The 27284-nt window shown below is 45.7% G+C and overlaps 1 protein-coding gene across 2 annotated transcripts in view; it reads left to right on the forward strand.

Annotated features, from left to right (window-relative positions):
- Nucleotides 1–262: 262 nt before the first annotated feature.
- The window catches only part of Ablim1 (actin binding LIM protein 1), a 287337-nt gene continuing 260315 nt past the window's right edge, over nt 263–27284 (forward strand). For both annotated transcript variants that reach the window (XM_085833839.1, XM_085833836.1), the window contains exon 1: nt 263–610. Coding sequence is in view for 1 of the 2 variants with exons in the window: in XM_085833836.1 (XP_085689962.1) it covers nt 598–610 (13 nt within the window). In the remaining variant the exon portion in view is untranslated. The remainder of the gene's footprint in view (nt 611–27284) is intronic.

The following is a 27284-nucleotide window of genomic DNA, read 5'->3' on the forward strand; positions in this document are numbered from 1 at the left end:
GCTTATGAACAGCCAAAGACTGCTCCACAGTCAGGGTCAATCCCCCTCAGGTGACCCTGGAATTCTTTCTCCACTCAAGGACAGCGCTTAGGGAAGGCATAGACTCACTCCTTCTAATGGTGTCTCTCTGGGACCAAGGCTGGAAGCTGGAAAGCATTCACTGACAGCAATACCTCCCCCTCCATCCCCCGCATTATCATCATCATCATCAGAGACTCGGGTCCAGAGAGTAGCCGACATAGACCCCATCACACGCCCCACCTTGCTCAGAAACAAAGCTCCGCTTGGCGCCGTGGCCAAGCGGGCAGTGAGTCCCCAGCAGCCTCTGGACCCGAGTGGGCCCGGCCCACGGGCACCGGGAGGGGGAACCGGCCCCGCCCAGCCGGCCTTAGCTGTCAGCCGCGCCGCGCCCTGCAGATCCGCGGCTGCCCGCCGGGCTGCCCCGAGCCAGCGAGCCGAGCAGGTGTCCTGCGGGAGGCGTGCGCTCGCCCGGGGCTGGGAGGACGCGCGAGCCCGTGTGCACGTCTTGGGATCCTCTCCTCCCCACGCCCTGCGGGTTTCGCTTCTCCCTCCTGCTTCGCTGTGGCTGCCTGAGCCATGTCCACCCGAGGTGAGTGGGGACCAGGTGGGATGGCGTGCGGAGACGGTGCGGGGTCTGGAATAGGGCGCGCTGGGCAGGTGCCTGAGGGCAAGGGGTTTCGAGAGCAGAGCTGGCCCCAGCCCGGCCTGAAACTTTGGCAGCGGTTCCCGGGGCTTCTAGGCTGGGAAAGGAAGCGGTCGCCCTTGACCTTGGTCGCCGGATGTGGGCGAAGCCTGAGGGCCAAGGTCCGGTGCCCAGCCCACCTGTACTGGCGGCGCCTCTGGGCTGGGAAGGTGTGGGGGATGGGCTGGCCACTGCCAATCCGGCTGAAGAGCTGTGGAAGGACTGACTGGGAAGAAGAGACATTTTTTTCCTCCTTTCTTGTTACCATTTTGTAGCTCAGTTATGGAAGAAATCCAGGGCTTGATGCAGTAGGATTTAAAGCTGCAGGGTTTATGCTCCATTTTTAAAAAGTAATTTTACTTGTACTAACCTTTGCCTGGTGTTCCCCCTTTCGCCTCCCAGCTCCTTTGGAGTGGAAACAGTTACTGCAGGTGGAATGGAAGGAGGGAAAAAGAAGGGGAGAAAAATCAGAATTGCTTTTCAGGCAGGAGTGAAGGGGATGAATTTCTTGCCATCTGGATACAGCAGCGATGCTCAGGAGAGAGTTAGTCATAGCTCAGTGGCTGCCACTATGAGTGAAATATTAAAGAGATCAAGTCATTGTGCAGCTTGCGAGCAATTAAAATGAAGTGGCTTGGTTGTTTTGTCATAAGCACTGAAGAAAAATATTGATTATTTTTAGAAAGTATATTTGCAAGGCAGTAACTTCTGCATCCGTTGATGTCCCTTGAGGCAGCGTGTGACAGGTTGTAAGCACTAGTCTTTAGTCTCTGAAGCTTTGGCCCTTTCTGGTAAGAGAGAAGTTTAGGGATTCAATTACATTGTCAGATAATTAAGCATTGCTTTTCAGGGTCATGTTGAGGATTATCATAAATAATCTCTATTCAGTATGCTTTTTAAAAAAAATCCATTTTGAGAAATGCAATCTTAGTTGATGACTACTCTGGCAATGTGGCTGTTCAGCTCCATGTCTGGAAATGGGACAAGGAGCTGGGATTGGTGACTAGGCTGTAGAGGTGACAGGGGGAGTTATGACCTACCTAATCATGGCCACTAATTTGTACACATTCGGGATGGAGGAAGGAGAAGGGATTCAGTGTGCATGGACAGCTCTTGATGACTAGGCTCCCCTGTGGTCCGAGACTCCGGCTCGCAGACTCTGAACAGTGTTCTGAAGCCTGGGCTCTCAGCCCTGACCTTTGTACCTACCACAGACGGCAAGGAGAATGTGGGGGAAACGTCAGGAGTTGTAAAACTCTCTTGGGTAAGAGTGCAGTTAACTTGGTTTTCTATCCCATACTGAAATTCCTTCCTACAAAGCCTTCTAACTGCTGGGGCCAGCTCACCACTGGGAACCTTGGTTTATCCAATCCACTGGAGGACATCAGCAGTTTTACGTAGTCTTTGTGATCTATCTGGAACGTCAGATGGGGACTAACAGGGGCTGAAGTCCTGGACTGATGCTGCCTTCTCAAGTATTTCGGATGCTATAGAAAGCAGGGTGGTTTCCCCGTTTCCCTTCCTTTTACCTGTTGGAGACTATGCTGGTTGTTGCGACTGTCAACCCAACATGACCTAGAGTCACCTGGGAAGAGAGTCTTAAGGAATGATCTAGATTGGGCTGGCCGTGGCTTGTCTCGGGGGAGCATTTTGATTATTGATTGATGTAAGAAGACACAGGCAGGGTAGACCACTTCATGGGCTGAGCCCTGACCTGTGATTAAGAGGGCCTGTGAGCGTGACAGAGAGAGCGCTTTTGCACATTCGTTCTCTCTGATCTTGCCTGTGAGGGTGGTGCTCCTGTCTTGACTTCCCCACAATAATGGACTGTGACCTGTGATCATCAGTCAAAAACACACAGAACAAAACCTGTCCTCCCTTAAGATGCTCTGACTGGGGTTTATCATCACAGCAATGACAACAAGAGGAGACAGCCATGGTGGGTCCAGGAGTTTAAAGTCTGACTAATCTTGCAGGGAGAAGACAGCACACCAAACCCTAGCTACTGGAGGCTTTTTTTTTTTTTTTTTTTTTTTTTTTTGGTTTGGTTCAGTTCCGTTTGTTTGGTCAGATACTTCGCATCTGTTACATAACCTAATCCTTCCAATATCACAAGGAGTGGGTACTAGCTTTCTTAATTCGACATTTTACAGAGGGTTTTGTGTGCATTACCCATGCTTCACTGGTTGGTAGATGGGAGGTCCTGCTCTCTGTCCAACGCTGTCTGATTCAGGCCCTTTGACCAGAACATTCAGAAACATTTTCACAGGTCCTTTGTGATGTCCAGGGAGGGAAACACGGCTGCCTGCGCCTCATGAGAGTCACGGACACTCCCGTTCTGTCTCCTCCTTTTCCAGCTCAAGGACCAATTCCTAGATGTTATCAAAGACCTGGTGTTTTTATTATGTCCTCGTGAAGTGCTTTTATTTACACAAGATTGGAACTCACACAAGATTCTAAGTGAGGAGTAGAGAGTGTACTTGGTGAAGTACGGCTGGAATCTCAAACACATCAAACTCAGCCTCCCTGTGTCTGGTCTGTTCGGTCTCCGCACTCGCCTCTGCGCCTGGGAGTAGAGACTAAACCCCCAGGATCACAGAGCTAATGTGTCTGTTTAAGTATACAAGCCACAACTAGGGAAGTCTTTAGACTCTGGGAAATATAAATCCCATTGGTTAAAAAAACATGGGGTCTGTATATCTTTAGTATTTAGCATTGCAGGTTATGGTGAGAATAAAGCTGTTTCCAAAAACCAGAAAAACTGAAATAAGTTGGATGTGGATTTCAATAGGAAAACAACTTCATTTTTAAAAAATTAGAGAAAAAAAAAACCCCACACACTTGTTTGCTGCTTATGACATATGGAGTACACACTGAAATTAAACCCACTATTAAACTAACAAAGTATTTTTAACTTTGATGGCAGCATCAGTTAAGCTGTTTCCATGTACGGTTTCTTCAAATAGTCTTATCAGACTTTTGTGGGTTTTTACTCCTCAGACCGAAGTGGATTCATTATGTTCCGGTCCTTGATTTGCCATCAAGACGAAATGGTCACACTTGGTAGGTGTGCTAGTCGTGAGGAGGATTTTCTAACTCTTTAATATTGACTGCCAGGTTTGGTTCCAGACCTAATGGGTGATATGCTGCAAAGGCAGAGCCCTCCAGCCACAAATGAACAGATTCCTAGGTGCTTCTAAGCCTCGATAGATTAGAGCAGAGCCTCCAAAGTTTAGGATTCCCAGGTATCTGGAAACCAAATAGATGGATCCCAGTTCTTTGTGCTAGAGATACCAACTAAAGATGATCAGGTGGCAGGGATTGGGAGGTGTCAGCCTACAGTGCTTGCCACACAAGCAGAGAACCTGGGTTCAGATCTCCGTCACTCATAGGAATGGCTAGGTCTAGGTGTCTAGCAGTTTGCTGTCTTAGCAGTAGATGGATGGGGACAGGAGGATCCCTGTGGTCAGTGAGACGCTCTGTCTCGCAAAATAAACTGGAGAGCAGTCGAAGAAAATACTCCACATCTACCTCTAGTCTTCATGTGCACCTGTACACACACACACACACACACACAGAGAGAGAGAGAGAGACAGAGAGACAGAGAGACAGAGACAGAGAGAGACAGAAATGAAGAGAGAGATGGGGAGAGAGAGAGAGACAGAGACAGAGACAGAGAGACAGAGATGAAGAGAGAGATGGAGAGAGACAGAGAGAGAGAGAGAGAATAGCCAGCTTAGGGTATGGGGAGAGATGACTCCGTGGTTAAGAACACTTGTTGCTCTTCCAGAGGAATTGAGTTCAGTTCCCAGAGCCTGCATCAGATAACTCAAAACTGCCCAATCACCTCAACTCCAGGAGACCCACAGCCCTCTTCTGAACTCCACAGACCCTGGCATGAATGGACACATAATAACACGTGTGCATGTGCACGTGTGTGCGTACACAGACACAGATGAAAAGATAAATCATTTAAAGAATGTTCAATGTAGGTTTGAATCTTCCACAGGCTCACTTAGTTCTGCATGGGGTAGCATGGCAGCCATAGAATGAAGAGCACTATTTTCTAATGTAGGGCCTACATCCTCTAATGGGTTCTTAAAGGAGCAGTTTTAAGTCATAGCTATAATACTAAAACCCACCCATATGATTAAAAAATACCAGCACAGCAGCAGAATATGTTTAAGTTGTGAAGTGTTTAAACCCAAACACACAGCAAGGCTATGAAGTTAGGAATGAAATTTTCCTGTTTTTACTTCAAATAACAAAACACAGTGAACGCTATAGTCAGGCTCTTCCAGCTGACTGCTGACTCGTTATTTTCTAGCTCAGTACCATAGCTGTTAAATATTTATTCCACGTCAGACACACGGCAGATAATGAGCCTTGTGCAAAGACGTGGCCCCATGAGAGTGATAGCCTTTCGGAACTCTGAGACTGGGTGAAAGGTTAAAGGTTGAGGTACGTGTGCATGGGCTTGTCTGAGTCAGCAGAGGCAGTGTTCTGAGTATTCATGCTCTGGCAATAGAGCAACCTCCATTCGTTGGTTTTAGAACCTGCACTGAAGCAGAAGCAAGAGTGGATGCCTCTGAATTGTGGTGCACACACACACTGCAGACTATTGGAAAGCATGAGTGAATGAGTTAGGTTTATGTGCCCTGGTTTGCATCCTATATTGCTAAATGAAAAGGGCAAGTTATAGGATGGTCTGGATAAAACTGAAACCAAGTTTTTGCAGATTAAGAAGAATCCTCATGCCTGCCCGTTCCCCGAGTGTGGATTGAATGTCACAGAAGAGCGCCACCAGCATTTAAAATTGGCCACCTCACAGGCAGGGACTGGGTGAGAAGGCAGTCAGCACTCTTTTTTCCTAGTGTATTTCTCTTAGGGTTTCTGTTGCTGTGATAAACAAGTTAGAGAGAAAAGGGTTTAATCTGTCTCTTATGTCAGATCACAGTCCATCATGAATGGAAACCAGGGGAGGAACTGAAGTACAGGTCATGGAGGGGTGTTAGCTGGATTGCTCCTCATGGCTTGCTCAGCCTGAATTCCTGTAGACAGGGGTGGCACTGCCGACAGTGAGCTGGGCTTTCCCACCTCAATCTTCAATCAAGAAAATGTACCACAGGCTGGCCCACAGGCCAGCCTAGTGAGGATATTTTCTCAGTTGAGGTTTCCTCTTCTAAAGTAATTCTAGCTTGTGCCAAGTTAGACATAAGGCTAATCTGCATACTATCTTTGAGGGGTTTGGGGGAAGCAAGTAGACATGATTGTAATAGATCGAGACAAAAATCTATAAGAGGGAAAAATGTCTACTCCCTCCTACTCATTGATTCTAGCTGAGGTCATAGGCTTTTATTCACCGAGTAATGTCTATTTGTCTATTCTTTTAGTCCGAATCTCACATAACCCAGGTTGGCTCTAACTCCTGATATAGCCTAAGATAACCTTGACTTTCTGCTTGGAAATGCCATGTTTACAGATGTCTGCCACTAGACCTGGTTGTTTATAGTTCTGAGCATTGGACCCACAGCAGGTGCATGTCAAGCAAGCACTGAGCCCATTGAGCTCCTTGTATGCAGGTATTGATCCATTGGTTAATTAACAGACCCCATATGTTTATGGCCAACTTGTGTTTCTTGACATTGTACAGATGTGATGAAAGTTAATTATTTTGTCTTCTCTGCCATGCTGCCTTCTCCAGATAGCCCCAAGAATATTAACTTGCTACATTGTTTTTGTCTTTGACGTCTACAGTATTTTTCTTGATTTTTAACAAAGTTTAATATTATCTGTTGTTGGGAGTCAATGAATTTGTTTCTGACTATCGATATTGCTGCAGAGAAAAAAACGACACCATCAAAAGACCCCCATACCTACTTCCAAGGAACTTACAGTGTTTAATGGAGAGACAGAAATACAAATATTTAGAAAAGAATTTACCAAGTGCAGGTAGACAATATGGAATGAGGAGATGCTGTGGCCATGTCAAGGAGTGTCCCCGTTAAGCTGGGGAGGGCCACAGGGTCGACGAAGCTTCTTGAGCAGAGCCATGTTCTTGGAGAACAGGTTGGATCTGCATGGATGATGCGGGACGAGATGGAGGACGGATGACACGGGAGAGAAAGGGTGGGCCTCAGAAGCACGCAGGTGCAGTTGGCTGGCTTGTTTGTGTTTCAACAAAGGCTTCGGAAGGCAGAATTAGATCTGTGAACAGCACTGATTTTTTTTTTAAAGATATTGGAGAGGATATGGGAAGAGTTGCTCTAAATTAATTTTATGAGGAAAATTTTAAACGGAAAATATGTATTGAACTATAAATTATGTGTGGCTGCCCTTATCTGGCTGATCATCACTTTTCAATGTATTTTAGAGGAAAAAGGAATTCTATCCTGGTTAAAACAGTATTACTTAGAAATACCTATGCATCCATCCTTCTACCCATCAGGTAGGCCATCTATTGAGACCACCTAGACTCAATAGGGCTAAACACCTACTGCACAGAAGTCCAGTCGTTAGTACTTTATAGTGCTGTAAGGAGCTGACACGCACTGGTTCAGTTTTGGCTTGTGCTCAGCTGGCTCTCTTAGACAACCCAGGTCCACCTGCCTCGGGATGGTGCTGCCCGCAGTGGGCTGGGCCCACCTGCGTCAATCATCAGTCACAACAGTTTCTCCCAGACCTGACCACAAGCCAGTCTGATAGAGACAATTCTCCAATTGAAGTTTTCCCCTGCCCAGGACTCTAGGTAGTGTCAACTTGACAATAAAACCTAACTAGGACAGATATAAAATAGAATCCACAATGAAAAAAAAAATGTCTTCTTCCTTGCTCCTTCCAAGAATAGAACTGACACATGTCAGAAAATTTCTTGAGGCGGTATAGTGGACAGCTTGATGCTTTTGGTCTGGAGACCTTTAACCTACAGTCAGTGTTGATTGCTGAGCCTTTCTTCCAGAGTACAGACTGCAAATTCCCTTCATTCCTGGATTAGCTGTGGATGCTAATACGCTATTTAAAGAAGTCATTCAGAGTCCCTATGGTGGCCTGTGTTTATAATCTCACCCAGCCTGTGGGAAGTGAATCAGGAGCTCAAGGACTCTGTCACAAACAAACACACAAGCAAACAAACCCCTAACCAAAATGACAATGAAAAGACAACAGCCCTTGACCCCCAAAATGCAACAAAGGAAAACAAAAGACAGAATTTGGCCAGTGGCTGCACACTTGATTTAAGCATAAACTTTGGTTTATCTATTTCTTCCTTTCAACCCAGAACATTTCTAAGCTATTGGCATATACCCTCAGGCATTGCAACTACTACAGACTTACAACTAAAATCAAACTCACATTACATTTTTGGATATGGTTAAACTTGGGAATAATTTACAGGATATTCTATGGAGGCAGAAAAGCTACTGTGGGAAGTTGATGCCTGGTGCTTTTGTTCTTTCAATAGTTACATCATTAATTAATTAATTTGCAGCGCACAGGCTAGGCAAATACTCTACCACTGAGCAGCATCCCAGATTCATAATAATTTCAACGTGAAGTTTTAGTTCTTCTAACTCGTCCATTTTAAAGGTAGCTTTAGAACATATAGTTCAGTGTGCCTATAGCTATTGTCATTATCATCATTATTATTATTATTATTAATGTTTTGAGATGGAATCACTGTGTAGCCAAGGATGATTTAAACTTCAGTGTGTTACTAAGTCTGCCCCTCAATTTATACTTCTTCAGCCTCGGTCCCAAGAACTGGCGTGACGAGTGTGTAGTGCCATGTGATGGACTTGACTTCCTGCCAATTTGCCGAGGATTTATTTTTCCAGTATGTGGAATTATGGAGGAAATTATCTAACATGCACTTACCATTATATGAGGATTGCCCATTAAAAATGATTAGTGGGTGGGGAAGACCTTATTTAGTAGGTGAATCTATAAAATCCTTTGTGTAATTGAATCTTTTGTATAATTATTAAAATCAAATAAGAGCCAGCATTGTGGGCCAAGCTTTCTGACATCATTTGCTGACTGGCTGGAGATCACATGGGTCCAGCCTTTTGTTTAGCTCATGTTTGTTTGTTTGTTTGTTTGTTTAGACTTGAGGGGAAAGTTATTTAGACTTTCAGTAAATTAAAAGAAATTAGTCCTTTTATTCTGTACGGCATGTTCTTTCTGTACCTCTTTAGCAGCAGTACATACTAGAATAATATTTAGTGGTATGCCTGTATCTTCAATGGAGTAGATCCCAAAATATTTCTTCTCCCTGAAGAGAAGAAAATTCTGCAGTGTGTTTTCAGTTTAGGCTGCATCCAAAGTCTTTACTCAACATATTGGGAATTCACATAAAAACATCCACAACGGGGAAGGCTCCAGAGAACTGGATGGTAACAATGAAGGGAAGTGGGGGCCATGAGGCACACAGCTATTTCTGGCTGTCGGCTCCAAGTAGGAGTCGACATAAGGAGACGAGTCCCGGCATCTGGGCAGAGAGGAGGGATGGCAGCCATCACTTTTTAAAGTTAAAAAAAAAACCACACAAACAATGTTGAAGAGAGCGGTGGGTTGGCAGCCTCTAGTGGAACCAGGGGCACTTTGGTGTCACTGCTTCATGTAAAACGAGGGACTTCATTTCCAGTCCTTGAACTGTTTGAGTGAATAGTGAGCACAGACACCAGAGAAGGGTTTGGCTTCTCACCCATCATCCCTTTAGACCATGTACTTTAGGAGAGTCTACTCTCCAGTTAGGTGCTTTTATAGATCATAGAATTATAGCTAGGAAGCATGCATTCATTTGGTCATTCAGTGTGTGTTAGTTGAACATGTAGAGGCTATTGTGGGTGTTAAGGGGAGGCAGTCACTGCTAAACTGTCTTTAGCAGCTGTGAGGGGAAGAAATGAAGAAGACTTGGGTGTATCAGAGTACTAGAGAGGAGAGGACACAGGGAAGCCATTATCTATAAGGACTGATAATGGAAGAGACATTTGGACAGAGACCTGGAAGTGGAGAAGGAGCCATGAAAACACCCAGTAAAGGATATTTAGTGGCCGAATGTTCTTAGGGTCTGTCTTACTTGTGTTCAAGGATCAGCAGGGAGGGAGAGGGATGCGCCTAAAGTCAGGGAGATAATGGGGTGTCACTCTTGTAGGCCATTGTAAGAACTTGGGTTTTTGTTCAGTTAGATCCAGTAAGATAGGAAGGGATCCTTGGAAACCCCCTAGGAGAGTTGTAACATGATTTGATACAGTTTCAAAGTATCACAAAGTGAAGGTGTGAATAATAGACCAGAGGGCTGAGGTTGGAAGTAGCAAGATGGTTAGGACAAGGTACAATGTTGTCCTTGCTGGAGCTGATGCCCAGACTAGTCAATGAAGAGGCTGTAGAATCTGGAAGTCCTTCTAAGGCCTGCCTGGCTGATGAGGAAAAATGAGGGGGGGGGGGCGGAGAATGGGAGGGAAGGATCCTGGATACCTTCCATTTCTAACAACTGGGGGGATGGCAGACCTGCCATCATTTTGTAGGATGGTGAAGAGAGTAGGTGTAACCTTCGGCTTTTCCACCCAGTCTCTCAGTTCCCTGAAATAACAACCCCAAGACTTAATATTTCATGAATAAAAGCCTAGACTGAAAGCTTTGGCTTGTTCCCTGGCTAGCTCATAACTTAATTACCTATTCTATTCTAAACCCTACCACATGGTTGGCTTAGCTTTATGTGACCTTCACCTTCGGTGTTCTGGATGAATCATATGCCTTTGACTAGTTCCCTGAATCCTCTCTCTCTCTCTCTCTCTCTCTCTCTCTCTCTCTCTCTCTCTCTCTCTCTCTCTCTCTCGACGTCCCACCTTCTAATCCTGCCTCAGCTCACTGGCCATAGATTTTTAATTGACAAGTGCTGCTTCCACACAGGTAGGAGAGAGGGGAGGGGCCCAGAATTTCAGATGAACAAGTCTGACATATCTCTTACCTGCAGTGAAGATATTTATTGTGAGTATTTTATGGCTAGAAGGATTTTTTTAACAAGTGGAGAGACTCGCCTGCGACCATCGTCTGCCAACTGATGTTTCATACAGAGTTCAATTCAGGTCTTGGTGCCAGAATATGTGAAGTGTGTCACCCATCACGCTGCCTGTTTATATTAGCCTGAAATATGCACTGGGGAAGGCGTATGTCTGGCTCTTGTTTCTTAATTGTTCATTATTTCTTTTCATTGGGTTATTTTCTGCTCTTTGGACACAGCTTGGGCTTAAGGGGGGGGGAACATCACGTTATCTTAGAACTACCATTTTTCAATAGCATCATCATTATTACTGTAAAAACACAACAGAATCATGAAAACAGATAATCTTACCATTTGGGTATCCATTTATTTAGCCATTCATCATTCAAAACAATCAAGTATTTGCTATGAGCAGGGCTGGGAGAGATTCTACCTTGATGGAAGTGAGCAGCCTGTTTAGGGAAGTCACAGAACCGTGCGCCCAGCACGTGCGTTTAAGTGTGGTGGACAGACAGAGGGAAGACTTGGGTCCATCTAGATTGAATACTGGGCCAAGGAGTTCTTGGTAAGGCAAGTGAAGGTCAATCAGGGGTTTGAGGGAAGTAGAAATAAGTACATAAGAAGTATTACAGGCTCAGGGAACAGCACCGGGTATGTTTTTAGCATCTCAAAAATGATAGCCAAGTACCTTGCGCATTAGGAATAAAACATGGAAAGTTAAATGTAACATATTCAAACATCATGAGCAAGATTTAAACCTACATCGAGGACTACGAAAGACTTAGCACTCCAGAGGCCGGGGAGCATTCTTAGATAGCAATACACAATATTGTAAAACAAAACAAAACAAGACAAAAACACTGAATGTAGGGGCATAGACCCATAATCTCAGCTCTTGGAGGCAGAGGCAGGATGATCACTAATTAAGATCAGCCTAGGATTCACACTGAGGTCTTGTCTCAGAAAATAAGACAGGGCTGAGGAGAGGGCTCAGAGGTAAGACTGCTTGCTGCACACCCTGGAAGTTTGGGTCCCAGCACCCTCATGAAGAGCAGCATAGCCATACACATGTGCCTGTTTCCTTGGTAATGGGGAGGAGGGAGGAGGATGGCTGGGATTCGCTGGCTGCCAGCCCAGCTTCGGTTTCAGTGAGAGACCCTGTCTCACAGGACTAAGGTGGAGTGTGACAGAGCAGGATCTCTGATATCTTCCTCTGGTCTTTGCACACACGTGCCCAGGCACATAGACCTGAAAACATACACTAAACTCACACATATACTACACACATATACCACACTCACTCACATACATACAAACATACACTATGCACAGTCCTAATAAGAACGCTAACCAAGTCTTTTTCTTTGGGCTGTGGCATGTTACTCCTAGTATTTGCAAAAATAAGTGATTTTTTTTTTTTTTTTTTTTTTTTTTTGGTTTTTCGAGACGGGTTTTCTCTGTGTAGCCCTGGCTGTCCTGGAACTCACTCTGTAGACCAGGCTGGCCTCGAACTCAGAAATCTGCCTGCCTCTGCCTCCCTAGTGCTGGGATTAAAGGTGTGTGCCACCACGCCCGGCTGTAAATTTTAAAAAATGAAATAAACAAGAAAAATTTAAGGAGTTCTAATTATGGGAGATCTTCCCTACCAGGTGGCAAACATGATAGGAAACTGTCGTAAGTTGGTGAATATTGGCGTGAAGTTTGGCAGAACCATGGACATACTTGAGTACAGCAGCTGTTTGTTTGTTTGTTTGTTTGTTTGTTTTTAATACAGTAAAGGTGACATTTGAAATTCTTTGAGAAGGGAGACTATTCAATTAATGGTAAGGTCGGCAAAGGTCAGACAATCTTTTCTTATGCACACACACACACACACACACACACACACACACACACACGTGCAATCCTGAATGTGTTAAATAAGTAGAGTTGGTGTGCTAATTCACACCTATCATCTCAGAATTCAGGAGGCTGTGACAGAAGCATTGCTGTGTGTTGGAAGATACGGTCTACATAGCGAGCTCCATGGTAACCTACGCTACAGTGTACGATACTTAAGAGAAAGTACAATATAAATAAAATACTAGAAGTCCTAGGGGCTACTCTGTAGTTCCATGACTTAGCTAGCGTGTGAGGTTTGATTCACAGCAGCACACATGCACATACGCACATAAGCCCTAGAAGAAAACAGCAGTGTATATAACCTGACGGGCAGCATTCTGACTATCTGAATGGAACACTAAGTCTGACCATCACAAAAGGGGGGCAGAAGACTTCACTACTTGTGAACAGCAGCTTGGCATATGGTTGAAAAGCCATGCCTACTAAATCTCCCATTAGCCATTTCTTAAAGCACCGGCAGAGCTGGCTCGGACTGGTCACTCACAAATGACAGACACTGAGAGGTGAGGGCATACGGGCTTTGCCTCAAAGAGGGTTGGACGCAGCACTGGCATCTGGAATTGGAAGGCCTTGGTGATGTCCACTCCGTGCTGTCTTCCCAGACACGCAGACTCTCTGGCATAGTGGCTCCTTCCTGGGCAGTTACAGGAATCACACCGAGCTCTGGAGAACCAGGTGCTTCCTCTGCGCTAGCATGAGTAATCCCTGTGGCACTCACACCTTTACCATAGAAGAGAGGTGACAATCAGCATGCAGGTCCCCCCCCCCCCCCCCCCCCCCGCTGGGAACCCAGAAGGAACAACAGCTGGCAAGAAAAACAAAGGCACCGGGGCTGGGCTGGGCTGGGCTGGACTTGGCAGTTTAATTAACTCATTTATCTTGGCATTTTCTCCTTCTCCGGCAAAGCTGTCTGCAGTGATAAACACTGACGTGAAATTGTTTATGTGCTGGTGTTTGGAACATTTGATGTAAGTGAGTGTGCCATTAGTGTTCTTGGAGATTAGCCTGCCCTAGTTCTGTGGATGCTTTGGACTAAATCAGGGCTTTGTGCTGGAGGTGCTCTGTCTGCAGATGTCTCCGTGAAAAAAATACACCTTGTATTTCAAATGATACTCCACTGGCAAGTGCACATTTCTTCTTAAAGACCTACTAATTTTATTTTGTCATATTAATTAATTAATTTTATTTATCTATCTATCTGTCTGTCTGTATCTATCTATCTATCTATCTATCTATCTATCTATCTATCTATCTATCTATCTTTGAGACAGGGTCTTTCTATGTATCCCTGGCTGTCCTGGAACTTGATATATAGATCAGGTTGGCCTTGAACTCAGAGATACAACTGCCTATATAAGTCAGGTTGGCCGTGAACTCACAGGGATACAACTGAGATTAAAGGCATGCACCACTATGCCCAGCTTAAATTAAGCAATTAGTTAGAGAGAAGGTCTCATATATCTCACAATGGCCTTGAGATCAGTGTATAGCTGAGGGTGATACCTCCCGACACTGATACTTCAGGGGTGGCCTCCATGCCTGCTTTATATGAAATCAAACACAGTACTTTTTCCGTGTTAAGAGAGTATTTTGCCAATGGAGTAACATCCCCAGCCTCAGACATTCCCGTCTCGGCCTCCCACACACAGAACTGTAGAGAAACACTGTAGAGATGGCTCTGTCTTCTGGTCTGTGGATTCTGGCAAGCCAAGGGTCGGGTGTGACATGTGGATTCCCAGGTCCTAGCCTTTGCAGACTCGAAGCCAAACTGATCTCTATTATGAGATGATTAAAAGGAAGTCTTGGATGGTGGTGTAAATCCAGTGGTGGGTGAAGAAGGTGCATCTGAGGAATGGCGTAGTCCATCCTTTTAGTTAGGCTAACTTCTAACTTCCTAGTTGCTCAAATGATTCCCGTGCATTTCTTCACACGTCTCTGCTCTTAAGCCAATCAAGGGTGCAGATATGGAATTTTTTTTTTGTACCAGAAGAAGGAGAGTCTGACTCACAATGTCTAGCTAGATCTGCCATGTTTGTTGGTTTCCTGGGCCCCGCCAGACATTTTGATGTGACTATGGCACGCCTCTTGCTCCTCTTGTGTCACTCTATAGCATGCTACGCATGCCAGATACCTCGCATCCCGGCTTCTCACCCCTGCTCTCACTGACGTCACTAAATTCTGGAAAGTGGCAAGGATCCTGAGTACCTCCTGGCCTTGCCGCGTTGCTGCCTTGGGCACTGTAGAGTGGCCTCCATTGCATCCTTGGGATTTCCCTACTTCCTACGGTATTGTTCACATATTTTTTTCTGGTGTCCAGACCGGCCAGAGCTCTTCAACATGAAGGGACATGGTCACTAGAACTAGTTTTGCTAGGACCCTGGCTGCCTGTTCCACCCTCATTCAGTCTGGCCATGACACCTTGAGCTGCTTCGAGCTAAGCATGGTGGGAGGTTCTTCTCTTGGTGACCTGGCACAATGCAGAGGGCTAAGTTATGGCTTATTTTGAGGGCCTGCAATGAGGCTCAGTAGGTAAAGGAGCCTGCACTCAAGCTTGAGAACCTGAGTTTGATCCCTAGGACCCATATAAGGAGAAAACCTATTCCCTCAGGGTGATCTCTGACCTACACACACACACACACACACACACACTGTGGCACATACTCATACTCACAAGCACACATATGTATACAAAATAAGTGAGCATGGAATAACAGTTTTAAAAAGCTTTCTCGAATAATTAAAGCTATCATCTCAGTGACCAGTAAGAGTCATGAAAGAGTAAGACACACATTCAGTCACCTTCAAATGGAGCCAATAGCACAGACTGAGTGAAGAAAGCCCCGTCCCCAGCTGGAGCAATTTAAACATTAGTAAATAGTTTGGACACAGGCTCTTACTCTGTACCCCAGGTTAGCATTGAACGTACTGTGTAGTCCAGGCCAGCCTTGAACTCAGAAAAGTCCTCCTGCCTTAGCCTCTGGAGTTGCTGGGATTACAGCACAAGGCACTGAACCTAACTTTCCAGTCAAAGCAATTTAAATACCAGGAATGCATAGTTTACCTCTTTCTAGAACCGTCCCACAGAAGAGTGGATTAAGTTAGATCCTGACTAGAGTCTAAGTTGGAAGCACTAATGAGTACTGTGAGTTCCCCAGAAGCTGGACATTGTGGTACATGCCTGCGTGCCTGTAATCCCAGCACTCGGAAGGTGGAGGCATAGGATGAATCAGGAGTTCAAGGCCAGCCTCAGCCATATGAGACTGTATCATAAGTAAGCCAACAGTCTATTGCTATTCTCTTTGGAGACCATATGCTTACCTACCTACTTAAAAAGGAACTACTTTGTGGGCTGGAGAGATGGCTCCGTTAGTGAATGCCTTCTGTGAAAGCTGAAGTTCAGATTGTTAGCACTTGTAAAAATCTGTCTGGGTACAGCAGCACGTGACTGTGACATAACACATGTGCATACACCTACATGTACACACCCAACACATACACATACGCACACAGCATACACACACACAACACACACATACAGCACACACCCACATACACCCACATGTACACACACATATACCCACATATACACACTCAACACATAAACATATGCACACAGCACACACACATACACACATAAGCAAGTTTATGTGTGTATATACATACAGCCACACACATACACACAATACACATACACACAGCACCACATACACACAGCACACACACATACGCACACAGCACAAACTCACAGCACACACACAGCACAAACACATACACAGCACATACACATAAGAACACCCTACTCAGCACATCTCTCTCTCTACACACACACACACACAATGTGTGTGTCTCTATCTATCTATATATCTTCCTATACCAAAATAGCTAATCTACTGTGCTAATTGATAGGCCTTTCCCGATGGATACTTTTCTTGTTTTGTAGACAATGCTGTACTGAGACTCTGTGTATTCACTATTGTGAGATGTTTTGTATTATCCAGTAACTTTCAATGAAGCTTTACTGGTGGCTCCAACATAATGGAAAGGCAGCATTCTCTCCATGGCTGGTTTGCCCTACGCTCTCTTTCAGTGCAACCTCCAGCTTTACCCACACACTATCTACCTTGTTACAGGAAATTGATTTCTTTGGGGCTATAAAAAGTCATACATGTTTCTTTTGTTTAAACCAAGGAGCAGGCTACTTCCTTCCCAGAGTAAAAGATGAATTTCCCCTCAGTTCATCTAAAGCCAACCTTATACAGAATTAGTTTTTCCAGAATGACTAATGGCAAGAGAGTCGTTGCGTTTTAAACCAAGACAATCACAAAGGAGAGATCACACTGCTGTGTTTTCTAAAGGCTGGGTTATTTGTTTGTGTTCATGGTCACACACTCCTTGCTGTTAAAAAATAAAACTTGAGGGGCTAGGGAGAAGAATCAGTTGGTAAAGCGAGGACATTATGAGGACATGAGTTCTGATCCTAGCCACCCATGTTAAAAAGATGGACACAGTCGCAGCAACAGTGTGGGTGGGGACTGGGTGGATCCCTGGAGCTCCCTGTGAACAGGACTGGGTTGATACCCAGAGCTCCCTGTGGGCAGGGACTGGGTGGATCCCTGAAGCTCCCTGCAGGTCGAGACTGGGTGGATCCCTGGAGCTACCTGTGAGCAGGACTGGATGGATCCCTGGAGCTCCCTATAGGCAGGGAGTGGGGTGGATCACTGGAGTTCCCTGTGGGCAGGGACTTGATGGATCCCTGGAGCTTTTTGTCTATCCTGTTTAGTGGAATCTGTAATCTCCAGGTCCAGGAGAGACCTTGTCTCAAAAAACAAGATAGAGAGTGAGAGGGGAAGATGCATGACACCCACTTTTGCCCTGCCTCCGTACATGCATCTGTGTGCACAATGCACATACACACTTTGCACTCACATGAATATACACACACACCTGCATCCACATCACATGTGCACACACACATGAACATGCATATAACGTGCACAGATACATACACCTGCATGTAGATGTTCATATATATGAACACACACACCCACCCAGATACACGTGAAACTTGAAAATTAATTCTTTTAAAGGCTGAACCCAATCATCTGCACTAAGCTGTGATGAACGTAGCAGGTATTGCAGAAAAGCAGGGTGCTGCTCAAGTCGAAGGGGTGGAGTAAAGAGTCGGAGCCAAGTGTTGGCTGAGCCTGACTCTCCATCTCTGGATGACGCTTCCATTTCCAGCCCGAGACTAAAGCTCTGAATCCAAATCGGATGACTCAGTTGTTCGATGACTACATTCTGTGGGGCTCAGTCATGGCTGACTGTAGGCAGGAGCAGAATCTGGAGGAGCCTTATATAATATCCCTTGGGCAAAGGACTTGAGAAGGTGCTGGTTGTCAGCAGAGTCCTGACACGATATTTGGGGCCACTTCTCACTTTTGCCTTTGCACAGTCTGGTTCAGGACTTCTTGCCTACCAGGACAACCCGTCCAACTTCCCGATGGTCTGAGATGAGTTGGATACCTTGAGCCAACAAAAAATGAACTGTGCTGGTGAGAGAGCACGCATGTGTGAGTGCCCTTCTGTGCTTGACCCACACTTTTGTTGGTTTGATGTGTGCCATTCTTCTTTTTTTTTTTTTTTGAAAGATTTTATTTATTATTATAAGTACACTGTAGCTGTCTTCAGATGCACCAGAAGAGGGCGTCAGATCTCATTATGGATGGTTGTGAGTCACCATGTGGTTGCTGGGATTTGAACTCAGAACCTTCGAAAGAGCAGTCAGTGCTCTTAACCACTGAGCCATCTCTCCAGCCCCGATGTGTTCCATTCTTAATCATGCTTGAACACGCTGGCCAAGGAGCCTAAAGAGAGTGTTTTGCTCTGGGAGAATGTCAATGTTGTTCATTACTTTAACTGAATGGATTTCTGACAAGGCTTAATAAAACACTACATCAGATAACTTGTAAACATGTTTTAAATGCTACTTTGTTGGTTGGTTGAGAATGGGAAGGTCTAGCAAGCTATCAAGGTCAGGTTTATTTTTAATCTTGTTTCTCTGGCTGTTGTTCCTGATACAAAAGACAAGCAACCAACACTGGTGTTTGTCTGGCTAGGAGGGAAACAGACACTTGGCAGGGGTGCGTCTGCTTACCTCGTGCTGCCGAGCCTGGCTTACTCATCTTCTAGCTCCTTGACTTGGCAGCAAGGCACGCCAGTGACTAACCATTTTCCTTTCTCTTCATTTTGTTATGTTTAATAGCACACTCCATCACACACTTCAAACTCCAGTATCCTGATATTCAAATTATACAATACCTACTCAATTAAGAAACAAACCATAAAAGGGGTCCCACAAGAGCGCTCAGAGGGTAAAGGTGCTTGTCAGCCTGAGCTTGATCCCAGGACCTACATGGCAGAATGAGAGAACTGACTCCAGCAACATGCCCTCCGACCTCTGTGTGCTCTAGGGGAGAAGTCATGGGGAAAGAGCCTTTCTTAGACACTTGCTGATGGTTTTTGTAGTGCATTCCGTCATCTCTACTTTGTACTATTCATTCCGGAGAAAATAGTCTTTATGAGACATGTTGAGATGTCAAATGGAATCATTAAACATGATTTTATCCCATCGTATCGTTTGCCTGAGTCATCAGAGGGATGGCATCCAGAGATCATATGTTCCATGACAGGCAGCAGAGAGAGGGATGATGCTGTACAGGAAGTTGTTGTAGGCACACTATAGTCCAGAGGCCGCTTTGGAGGAATAAACCTGATCGATAAACTACATACTGCAGGAGGGGTGCCCTCTGCCCACTGTTGCATGTAACTTTGCTACCCTGCTACCCATGAACTGACCACACTACCAGCCTCCACACAGCTTCCCTTGAATCCACAGATGAATGACACAGACCCAGTTGTTCAATTTCAGCTTCCCTTTGGACGTAATTGCTGGGAGCTACTCTCTCCCCCCTGGAAAAGTGTGCCCTTATCAATATTCTTAGCTTCGCACCTCTCCACCTGGCCTAAACTTTAGTTGCTCAGTTACATCTAATCTTTGCTAAACACCCTTGCCTGCCCGCTTGTAGGAGCGGCCTGTGTGGCCACTCCATTCAGGATCTCACATGGCTGGTCAGCTCTTCTCCCTAGAAGCACAGCGAATTCTCCTCTCCCTGCCTCCAGGGACCTGAAAGTCCCGCCTATCCTTTCCGCCCAGCAATTGGTCCATGGCTTCTTTACTGACAGATCGAGAACCAATTGGGGAACAGGACCTTAGAATCAGAACCGCCCCTACAGCCCACTTTTATGGAGACCTTTAACAGTATTTCAGCTGCCCTGGCATCCTTTTCCAAATTCATTTCCCCGTCTTCCTGTGGTTTCATGTGATTCTTCCCGTGTGTGTCTTTACGATGGAGAACATTTGAGCTGACGTCTCTAAGAAGGGTTGGTCGTGAGTCAGCTCCGTAGCTGGGATGACAAGGACCCCGGAGGGGATAATTTGACAGACTTGACTGGATTTGAGAAGTAACATTCACGTACTAAGTAAGAAAAACAGCACTCCAGTCACCCCAATATACCTAGCACAGTGATTGCCCAACGTGAAATCCCTTCTCTCTCAGATACAGACTTAGCACTGGGCACAACGCCTTTTTAAAGGCACTCTTTATGGAAAAGAAAAAATGAAGACTATTTCAGGGGGGGAAAAGTGGGTCTGGAGATTCTTTTTTTTTTTTTTTTTTTTTTTGGTTTTTCGAGACAGGGTTTCTCTGTGTAGCCCTGGCTGTCCTGGCACTCACTTTGTAGACCAGGCTGGCCTCGAACTCAGAAATCCGCCTGCCTCTGCCTCCCGAGTGCTGGGATTAAAGGCGTGCGCCGCCACGCCCGGCTCTGGAGATTCTTATGTCAAGCAAGGTGACCCAGACTCAGTCAGACCATACTGTGTGTTCTCTCTCGTGTACAGATTCTAGCTTTTAATATCTAAGAATATGAATGTAGGTAGATGTGAGTGTGCACGTAGGTCATGAAACTAGGGACGGAACCAAGAAGGGGGAGCACGGGAGAGAGGGCAGAACAGCACATAAGACATGAAGGCAGGAAGGGGTCTGTTGGGTGGAGATGGGCTCAAGATGGGGGAGGGGATGGAAGAAAATCAACAAAGACGAATTATTTTGAAGAGCTCACACTAAAACCCAATAGTTTGTATGCATGCTAAAAAAGATTTACAAACACTCTTTACAAACAGTCAGTAGACACTGGAGCCTCACATTGTGAACGATATTATTTTTACCAGCATAAGGCATGCACTCGGAACACAGACGCATGTACTGTCTTTGCCTGTCAGCTAGCGTGCTGTGGAGGAAAGGGAGCAGGGCTGGAGAACATGCGGTGGGGCAGTCAGGGAAAGCTGCTCAGGGATGATGGTCTTAACAAAGGAGGAGAAGGACTCCTGCCAGGGCCTGGGCTGGAGCTCTGCAGGGGCGCAGGGGAGCTCTGCAGGGGGCACAGACAGCAATGCAGAGGCCAGGAGCCAGGCTGGAGACGCTGGAGGGAGGTCAGAGATGGACGGGAGACAACCTTCATGTGCTGCCTTGTGAACCACTCTGAGGACTTGGGCTTTTACTGAGAGTGAACTGGGGCCACTGGAGGTTAAGTAGATAAGACATTAAATGTGGCCTTTAAGGAAAACACTCGAACCTTCTAGCTATGGCTTTGGACTTGTTTCCTTGTATAATCTTTGGTCATCTTTGGGTTTTGTGTGATGTGTGTGTGCATGCGCGCGCGCGCGCGCGTGTGTGTGTGTGTGTGTGTGCGCGCACACTCAGGCAGAGGAGGGGCTGTGGTGTGGAGGTCAGACAGATCGCTGAGCACGATGTCCTTTTGTTTTGTACTTCGGGCATCTCATTCCCTTCCCCAAGTCTATGCCCCGTGTGTGTGTGTGTGTGTGTGTGTGTGTGTGTGTGTGTTTATTGTTTTAATTTGCAACCACTTCATTTGTAACTAGCAAACAAAGTATATCCTGTACCACAGGTCACTTACATTGTTGAAACAAGAAAGAAACAAACACAGCCACTATGTCGGGAGCAATTATTGCCTCCTGTTAGGTGTGGAACCCTTGGCACAGTCTAGAAGAAAAAGCCTCAGAGGAAGGCAAACCCCTCTTTGTCTGACTTGGGAAAGGAAAAACTGTGTGGAGAGATAACCACCCTGCAGAGGGCGTGGCCTGCGGGGGCGTGGCCTGTAAAGGGCGTGACCAGAGGAAGAAACCAACATCTCTGACAATAAATCACTGCACTTTCAGTGTCGCACTTGAATTTGGGGACAGTGTTTAGATTAAATAATTGGACAGTTTTCATTTTAGCCTGTGATTTGGGCAAGTTCCCTACGGGTAAGTTTACATAGGGGAGAACTAGTGTCCAAAATCTCAGCTGCTGGGCCTGAAGCGATGGCTCAGCAGTTAAGAGCACTGACTGCTCTATCAGAGGTTCTGAGTTCAGTTCCCAGCAATCACATCGTTGCTCACAACCATCTGTGATGGGATCTGATGCCCTCTTCTGGTGTGTCTGAAGACAGCTATAGCGTACTCATATAAATAAAATAAATAAATAAATCCAGAAAAAAAAAATCTCATCTGCCACCCCAGGCAAGGTAACATATGTCTTTAAGCCTAGTAGTACTTGGGAGGCAGTTTTGCTATTAGAAGTGGGCCAGCCAGAGATAGCATGTAATTCCATCTCTCTCTCCCACTTCTATGCTTTTCTTAAGAACTGAAAGAACCGGAGCCGGGCGTGGTGGCGCACGCCTTTAATCCCAGCACTCGGGAGGCAGAGGCAGGCGGATTTCTGAGTTCGAGGCCAGCCTGGTCTACAAAGTGAGTGCCAGGACAGCCAGGGCTACACAGAGAAACCCTGTCTCGAAAAAACCAAAAAAAAAAAAAAAAAAGAACTGAAAGAACCATAGTAACGAAACCAAGCTGACCTCTCCATGGCTTGTTCCCGAGTCTCGCTAAAACAAGAACTCCTGGTTTCTCCCCCAGCATTTTGGTAGTTGGGTAGTATGTGTGAGCACACATGGATTTCAAGGACTCTTAAGTAGTTCCTGCAACAAAACTGTCTTCTCTGACTTTAAGACTAAGGAAAGAAAGTGATTAGAATCGTGAACTGGGGGTCGGTGCAGACAGGCAGCTGTCATTAGTGTCACTCTGCCCTCTCCGGACCCTCAATGCATTGTTGCTAACATAAATTTCTACAGACCAGCCTTGATTGTGTGGCTTCCCTAGAGGGAAATGCTTCTGGGGGCTGTAGAGGTGGCTTAGTCAATAAAGTGCTCGAAGATCCAGGCTGGATGCCCAGAACGTATGTAAAAACAATCAAACAAACAACAAAAACAACAATAACAACAACAACAACCAGGCACGGTGAAAGAAAGAAAGAAAGAAAGAAAGAAAGAAAGAAAGAAAGAAAGAAAGAAAGAAAGGAAGGAAGGAAGGAAGGAAGGAAGGAAGGAAGGAAGGAAGGAAGAAAGAAAGAAAGAAAGAAAGAAAGAAAGAAAGAAAGAAAGAAAGAAAGAAAGAAAGAAAGAAGCACAGTGACCTGTGCTTGTAATTGCAGCACCGAAGAAGGTCCATAGAAATCTAACCTCAGCAGCAAGTCCCAGGCCAAGAGAGAGAGATGCTATCTCAAAACAACAAGGTACACAACTCCTGGCCAAGGACATCTGAGATTGTCCTCTGGCTTACACACACACACACACACACATGCACACACTTCTAAAACTCCCCATTGCCTCCTGAATCACCTTCATAGTCCTCTAGGCTGATCAGTGTTATGAGGCCTGATGTTTTGAAAGCTGATATCTAAGAAAGGGATGGCCCATTTCAATGGTTGTACAAGGAGGAGAATGGAGAGCCTGGTGTCACACATCATATATAATTTCAAATTTAATTGATTTTCTACAACCCAAGTTTGCTTCCCTGGCTCCCCTTGCCACAAACCTTCCATGCTCCCTTCTGTCCCCCCAAACCCCCTTGAATGGCCACCAGATTGTCCTGCATTCAAGGCTCTTTAAGGCCTGCATGGGCCACTTTGCCTTTTTTCTCTTCAAACCTTTCGCCTCGGTCAAGCTAGCTCGTTCTTATGCCCCCTTTCCCTTACCAGTTTCTGACAAAACGTCTGGTTTTTAGGTTCACATAATAAGCTATGAAGACCGTTTTCTCTTCTAAGAGGCCTACTGTGTAGTCCGTTACCATCCTCTTTGCATATAGAGATCTGGAGGCTTGTTTTAGCTCTACTCTTGTACTCGGGAAGGGAAGTTCTTCTGAGACAGGACACCGTTCTGTGTCTCGGCCATGCTGGCCTTGAACTTAGGTTCCTGCTTTCAGTCTCACCAGTACTGGTGTTATAAATAAGGACTGCCACTCCCAGCCTAGAGAGGAGGCATTGAAACCGGAGTCCTTAGCGTGCTTGTGCCTGATTCTGTCTGGTCTAGCCGAATCAGTCACGTGTAAATTCCAGGCCCGTAAGACTGCCATGCAGACCCTTGAAATAATGATCCCACAGAGGTAATTTTAATCAATGCTCACATTTACTGTTGCCTTTCCTTCAGACGTCGAAGAGCACCAACCAGCCAGTTTGCACAGGTATGTGCCTGCTTCTTCCCGTGTTCCAGTGTTTTTCAAACAAGGGACTTGATAGGGAAGCCTCAAGCACTATGGAGTCTCTCGCTGGGGTCACCTTCCCTTCTGCAGCACACCTGATGTGTTCTTAGGAGCTGTGTTGGCAGGGCCTAATTCCTTGCTCACCCAGTCAAGATTGATGACCAACATGGATTTACCAGGCGTGAGAACAATATGTCAGAGTGGCTCCTTGGTCGGGTATACTCTTGGTGTTTGGCAGTATCCGGTGCACCATGGAGGAGGAACCTTAACGAGTCATGGGGTGCTGGAAATTGAGAGTCCTTACCTTAGCTGTAGAAATGAGGAGCTAGAGCAGAGTGTGTGTGTGGTGGTGGTGGTGATGGCGTCTCATGTGCCTCTGACTCACTGTGTAGCCAAGAGTGACCTTGACCTTCTGATACTCTCTCTTCACTTCCCTGAACCCACAGATACATGTGATCACACCTGGTGACCGAACATGGGCTTTGTGCGTGCTAGGCAGGTGCTCCGCCATTGAGTTGACCCAGCCCTTCAGTGTGATCTTTATAAAAGGATGCCCTGAGATTACTCATTGTTATCCCTGCTGCTTTGAGTATGAGCACACACAACATTACACAGAATCACCAAAGCTCACAATTGCTTATTATTATGTTTTATTTAATAAACAATCCCCAAACTGGACTTCCACTATATACGGCATATTTCAGTAAAGTAGTGTGCTGTCAGGGTTAGGGTGTAAGTTATCTTCCAAACATGGACTCCTAGGTTCCACGCAGACATCTGCAGACCTAGGAGTGTACTGTAATGGGGAGATATCGTAATGTCAGTGTCTATCACCTTCCCTAAGTTCTGCGAGCCAGCGTGTGAGCATGAGGAAATATTCCCACAAGCGTGTACATCTTGTGCCTCAGTGGTCCCCAGTGAAGGAACTAGAAGAACACACGTGTTTTTCTTCTCTAAGTCTCTCTCCAGCTCTTCTCCAAGCTCCAAGGAGGAGACAGCACACAGGAGCTGTGCATAATTCAGTCTAGCCTATGCTTGTGTCCTTTGTATGGGAACTACGTTCAGAAGGTAGCCACTGTCTAGTAAGTGTCTTCAGCCAGCTCTGCACTGTACAGATAGCACCTTGTTAGGAATGAACAGACCCTCATGATCACTGTATTGGGGAGGCATTAACTGTTCTGCTTTATAGATGAAGATGACGGAATTAGCTGGTTATTGAGTGTATTTCTTGGAACCATTCCTTTATTAATCAGCTCAAAACTCTTTTGGGAAGGAACTGTGCTCCCTGTACTACTTAAGTGCTAGGCTGTGATCATCACCAAGGCCTTTGGGGGAGGAGTCCCTTGTTCTCAGGGATTTTGTAATCTTTAGGGGAACAAAATGATTTGTTTTCAAATAGTGATAGTGGGATGCAGACTGTCATCCATTGTGGCAGAGGACACGGGCCAGAACCACCTCCAGGGGTCTGGCAGGGAGAGCTGGGAGCAGGCGTGGGAGTGAAGCCAACATCCAGGGTTTGGTTTGTATGTGCTGCTTGGGGCTGCCTGTGAGATATCTAGAAGCGGAGGCCATGGAGACAGTGGCTCACCAGAGTCCTGGAACGTCAAGGGGAGACTAGTCCCATTTTTGAGACATGGTCTGGCTGTGTCTACTCAGCTGGTCTTCAACTCGTTAGCTTAAGCTGTTCTCTCTGTATAACAGGGACTGCAGATGTGTGCAGATGCTGAGTAGGGCAGACACTTTAGAGAGGAGTCTCATTTGCACAAAGCTTGGGGACTTTACCCAGGAAGATCATGTAGGTAGAGACATTCTCTAGAGGGCTGCTGCTCAGACCTGGTTCTCAGTGTAGTGCTGGGTCTGCCCTGCCTGCCGCTGTCCACATCTGTCCATGTGCTGTACAAACAGAAACTCAAGTTCAACATTGGAAACTTTAATAGCTCTTTGAGATCTGCCCCCTGACTCTCTCTCTCTCTCTCTCTCTCTCTCTCTCTCTCTCTCTCTCTCTCTCTCTCTCTGTGTGTGTGTGTGTGTGTGTGTGTGTCTGTATGCTGGTATATACTCATGTGTGAGTGAGAGAATGCACAAGAGGCCAGAGGATAACTTCACACCTACCTTGTTTGAAACTGCATCTTCTGTTGTTCACTGCTGGGCATGCTGGCTGTCTCACAAGCTTCTGAAGAACTTCCCACCCCCTGGCCCCATCTCCAGGATCACATGAGGCTATTCATATAGCCAGATATTCTGGGGACCAGGATTTGGCTTCACACGATTGCACAGTAAACCCTTTACCCACGGAGCTTTCTCCCCAATACCTTTTACAATAATTTAAAGGAAAACTATTACTTATACTGTGTATGCCTTTTTGACTTCTCTTTGTGGTTACTTTCTTTTTATTACATTTTCAGCTGCCTGTGCGTGCAGTGAGTTGGAAATGAAGGCAGTGTGTGGCCCTCTCTTTCCAGTGTTGAGAAATTCTGCTTTCAGCTTTAGAGGAAAGAGAAGCAGGAACTGAGAACACACAGCCAGGGAAGGACCTTGGTTCTCCTGTGATTTGAAACTTGAACCTGAACCCAGGTGCTTAGGTGCCTCTTCCCCTAGGGAACCATCCCATAATGAGACCTATGGTGTGACCCTGATAGAATTACAGTCCCTCTTGAAACTTCAGCTGCTAGATCCAAAAGATGGCTCTTGGTCTCCCAAAAGGCAAATTTACAGTAGCTAGTAAGGCTGTACCCCTGTTACCCTCATCTCTCATCTCCTGTGCCTCAAGTCCCCAGAGAAGACCCTGATTTTGTTTTCTGTTTTGCATGTTTGGGAAGTCCATCTTGAAAGCCTGTGTGTGTGTGTGTGTGTGTGTGTGTGTGTGTGTGTGTGTGTAAAATCAGTATATATAAAATCAGTGTGTGTATATATAATCAGTATATATATAGTATATATAAATCAGAATATATATAAAATCAGTATATATATATATCAGTGTGTGTAGATATATAATCAGTAGTTATACAAAATCAGAATATATATAATCA

The sequence above is a fragment of the Mus caroli genome, unplaced genomic scaffold, assembly GCF_978045245.1.
Source record: "Mus caroli unplaced genomic scaffold, Mus_caroli_1 scaffold_20, whole genome shotgun sequence".
Lineage (NCBI taxonomy): Eukaryota > Metazoa > Chordata > Mammalia > Rodentia > Muridae > Mus > Mus caroli.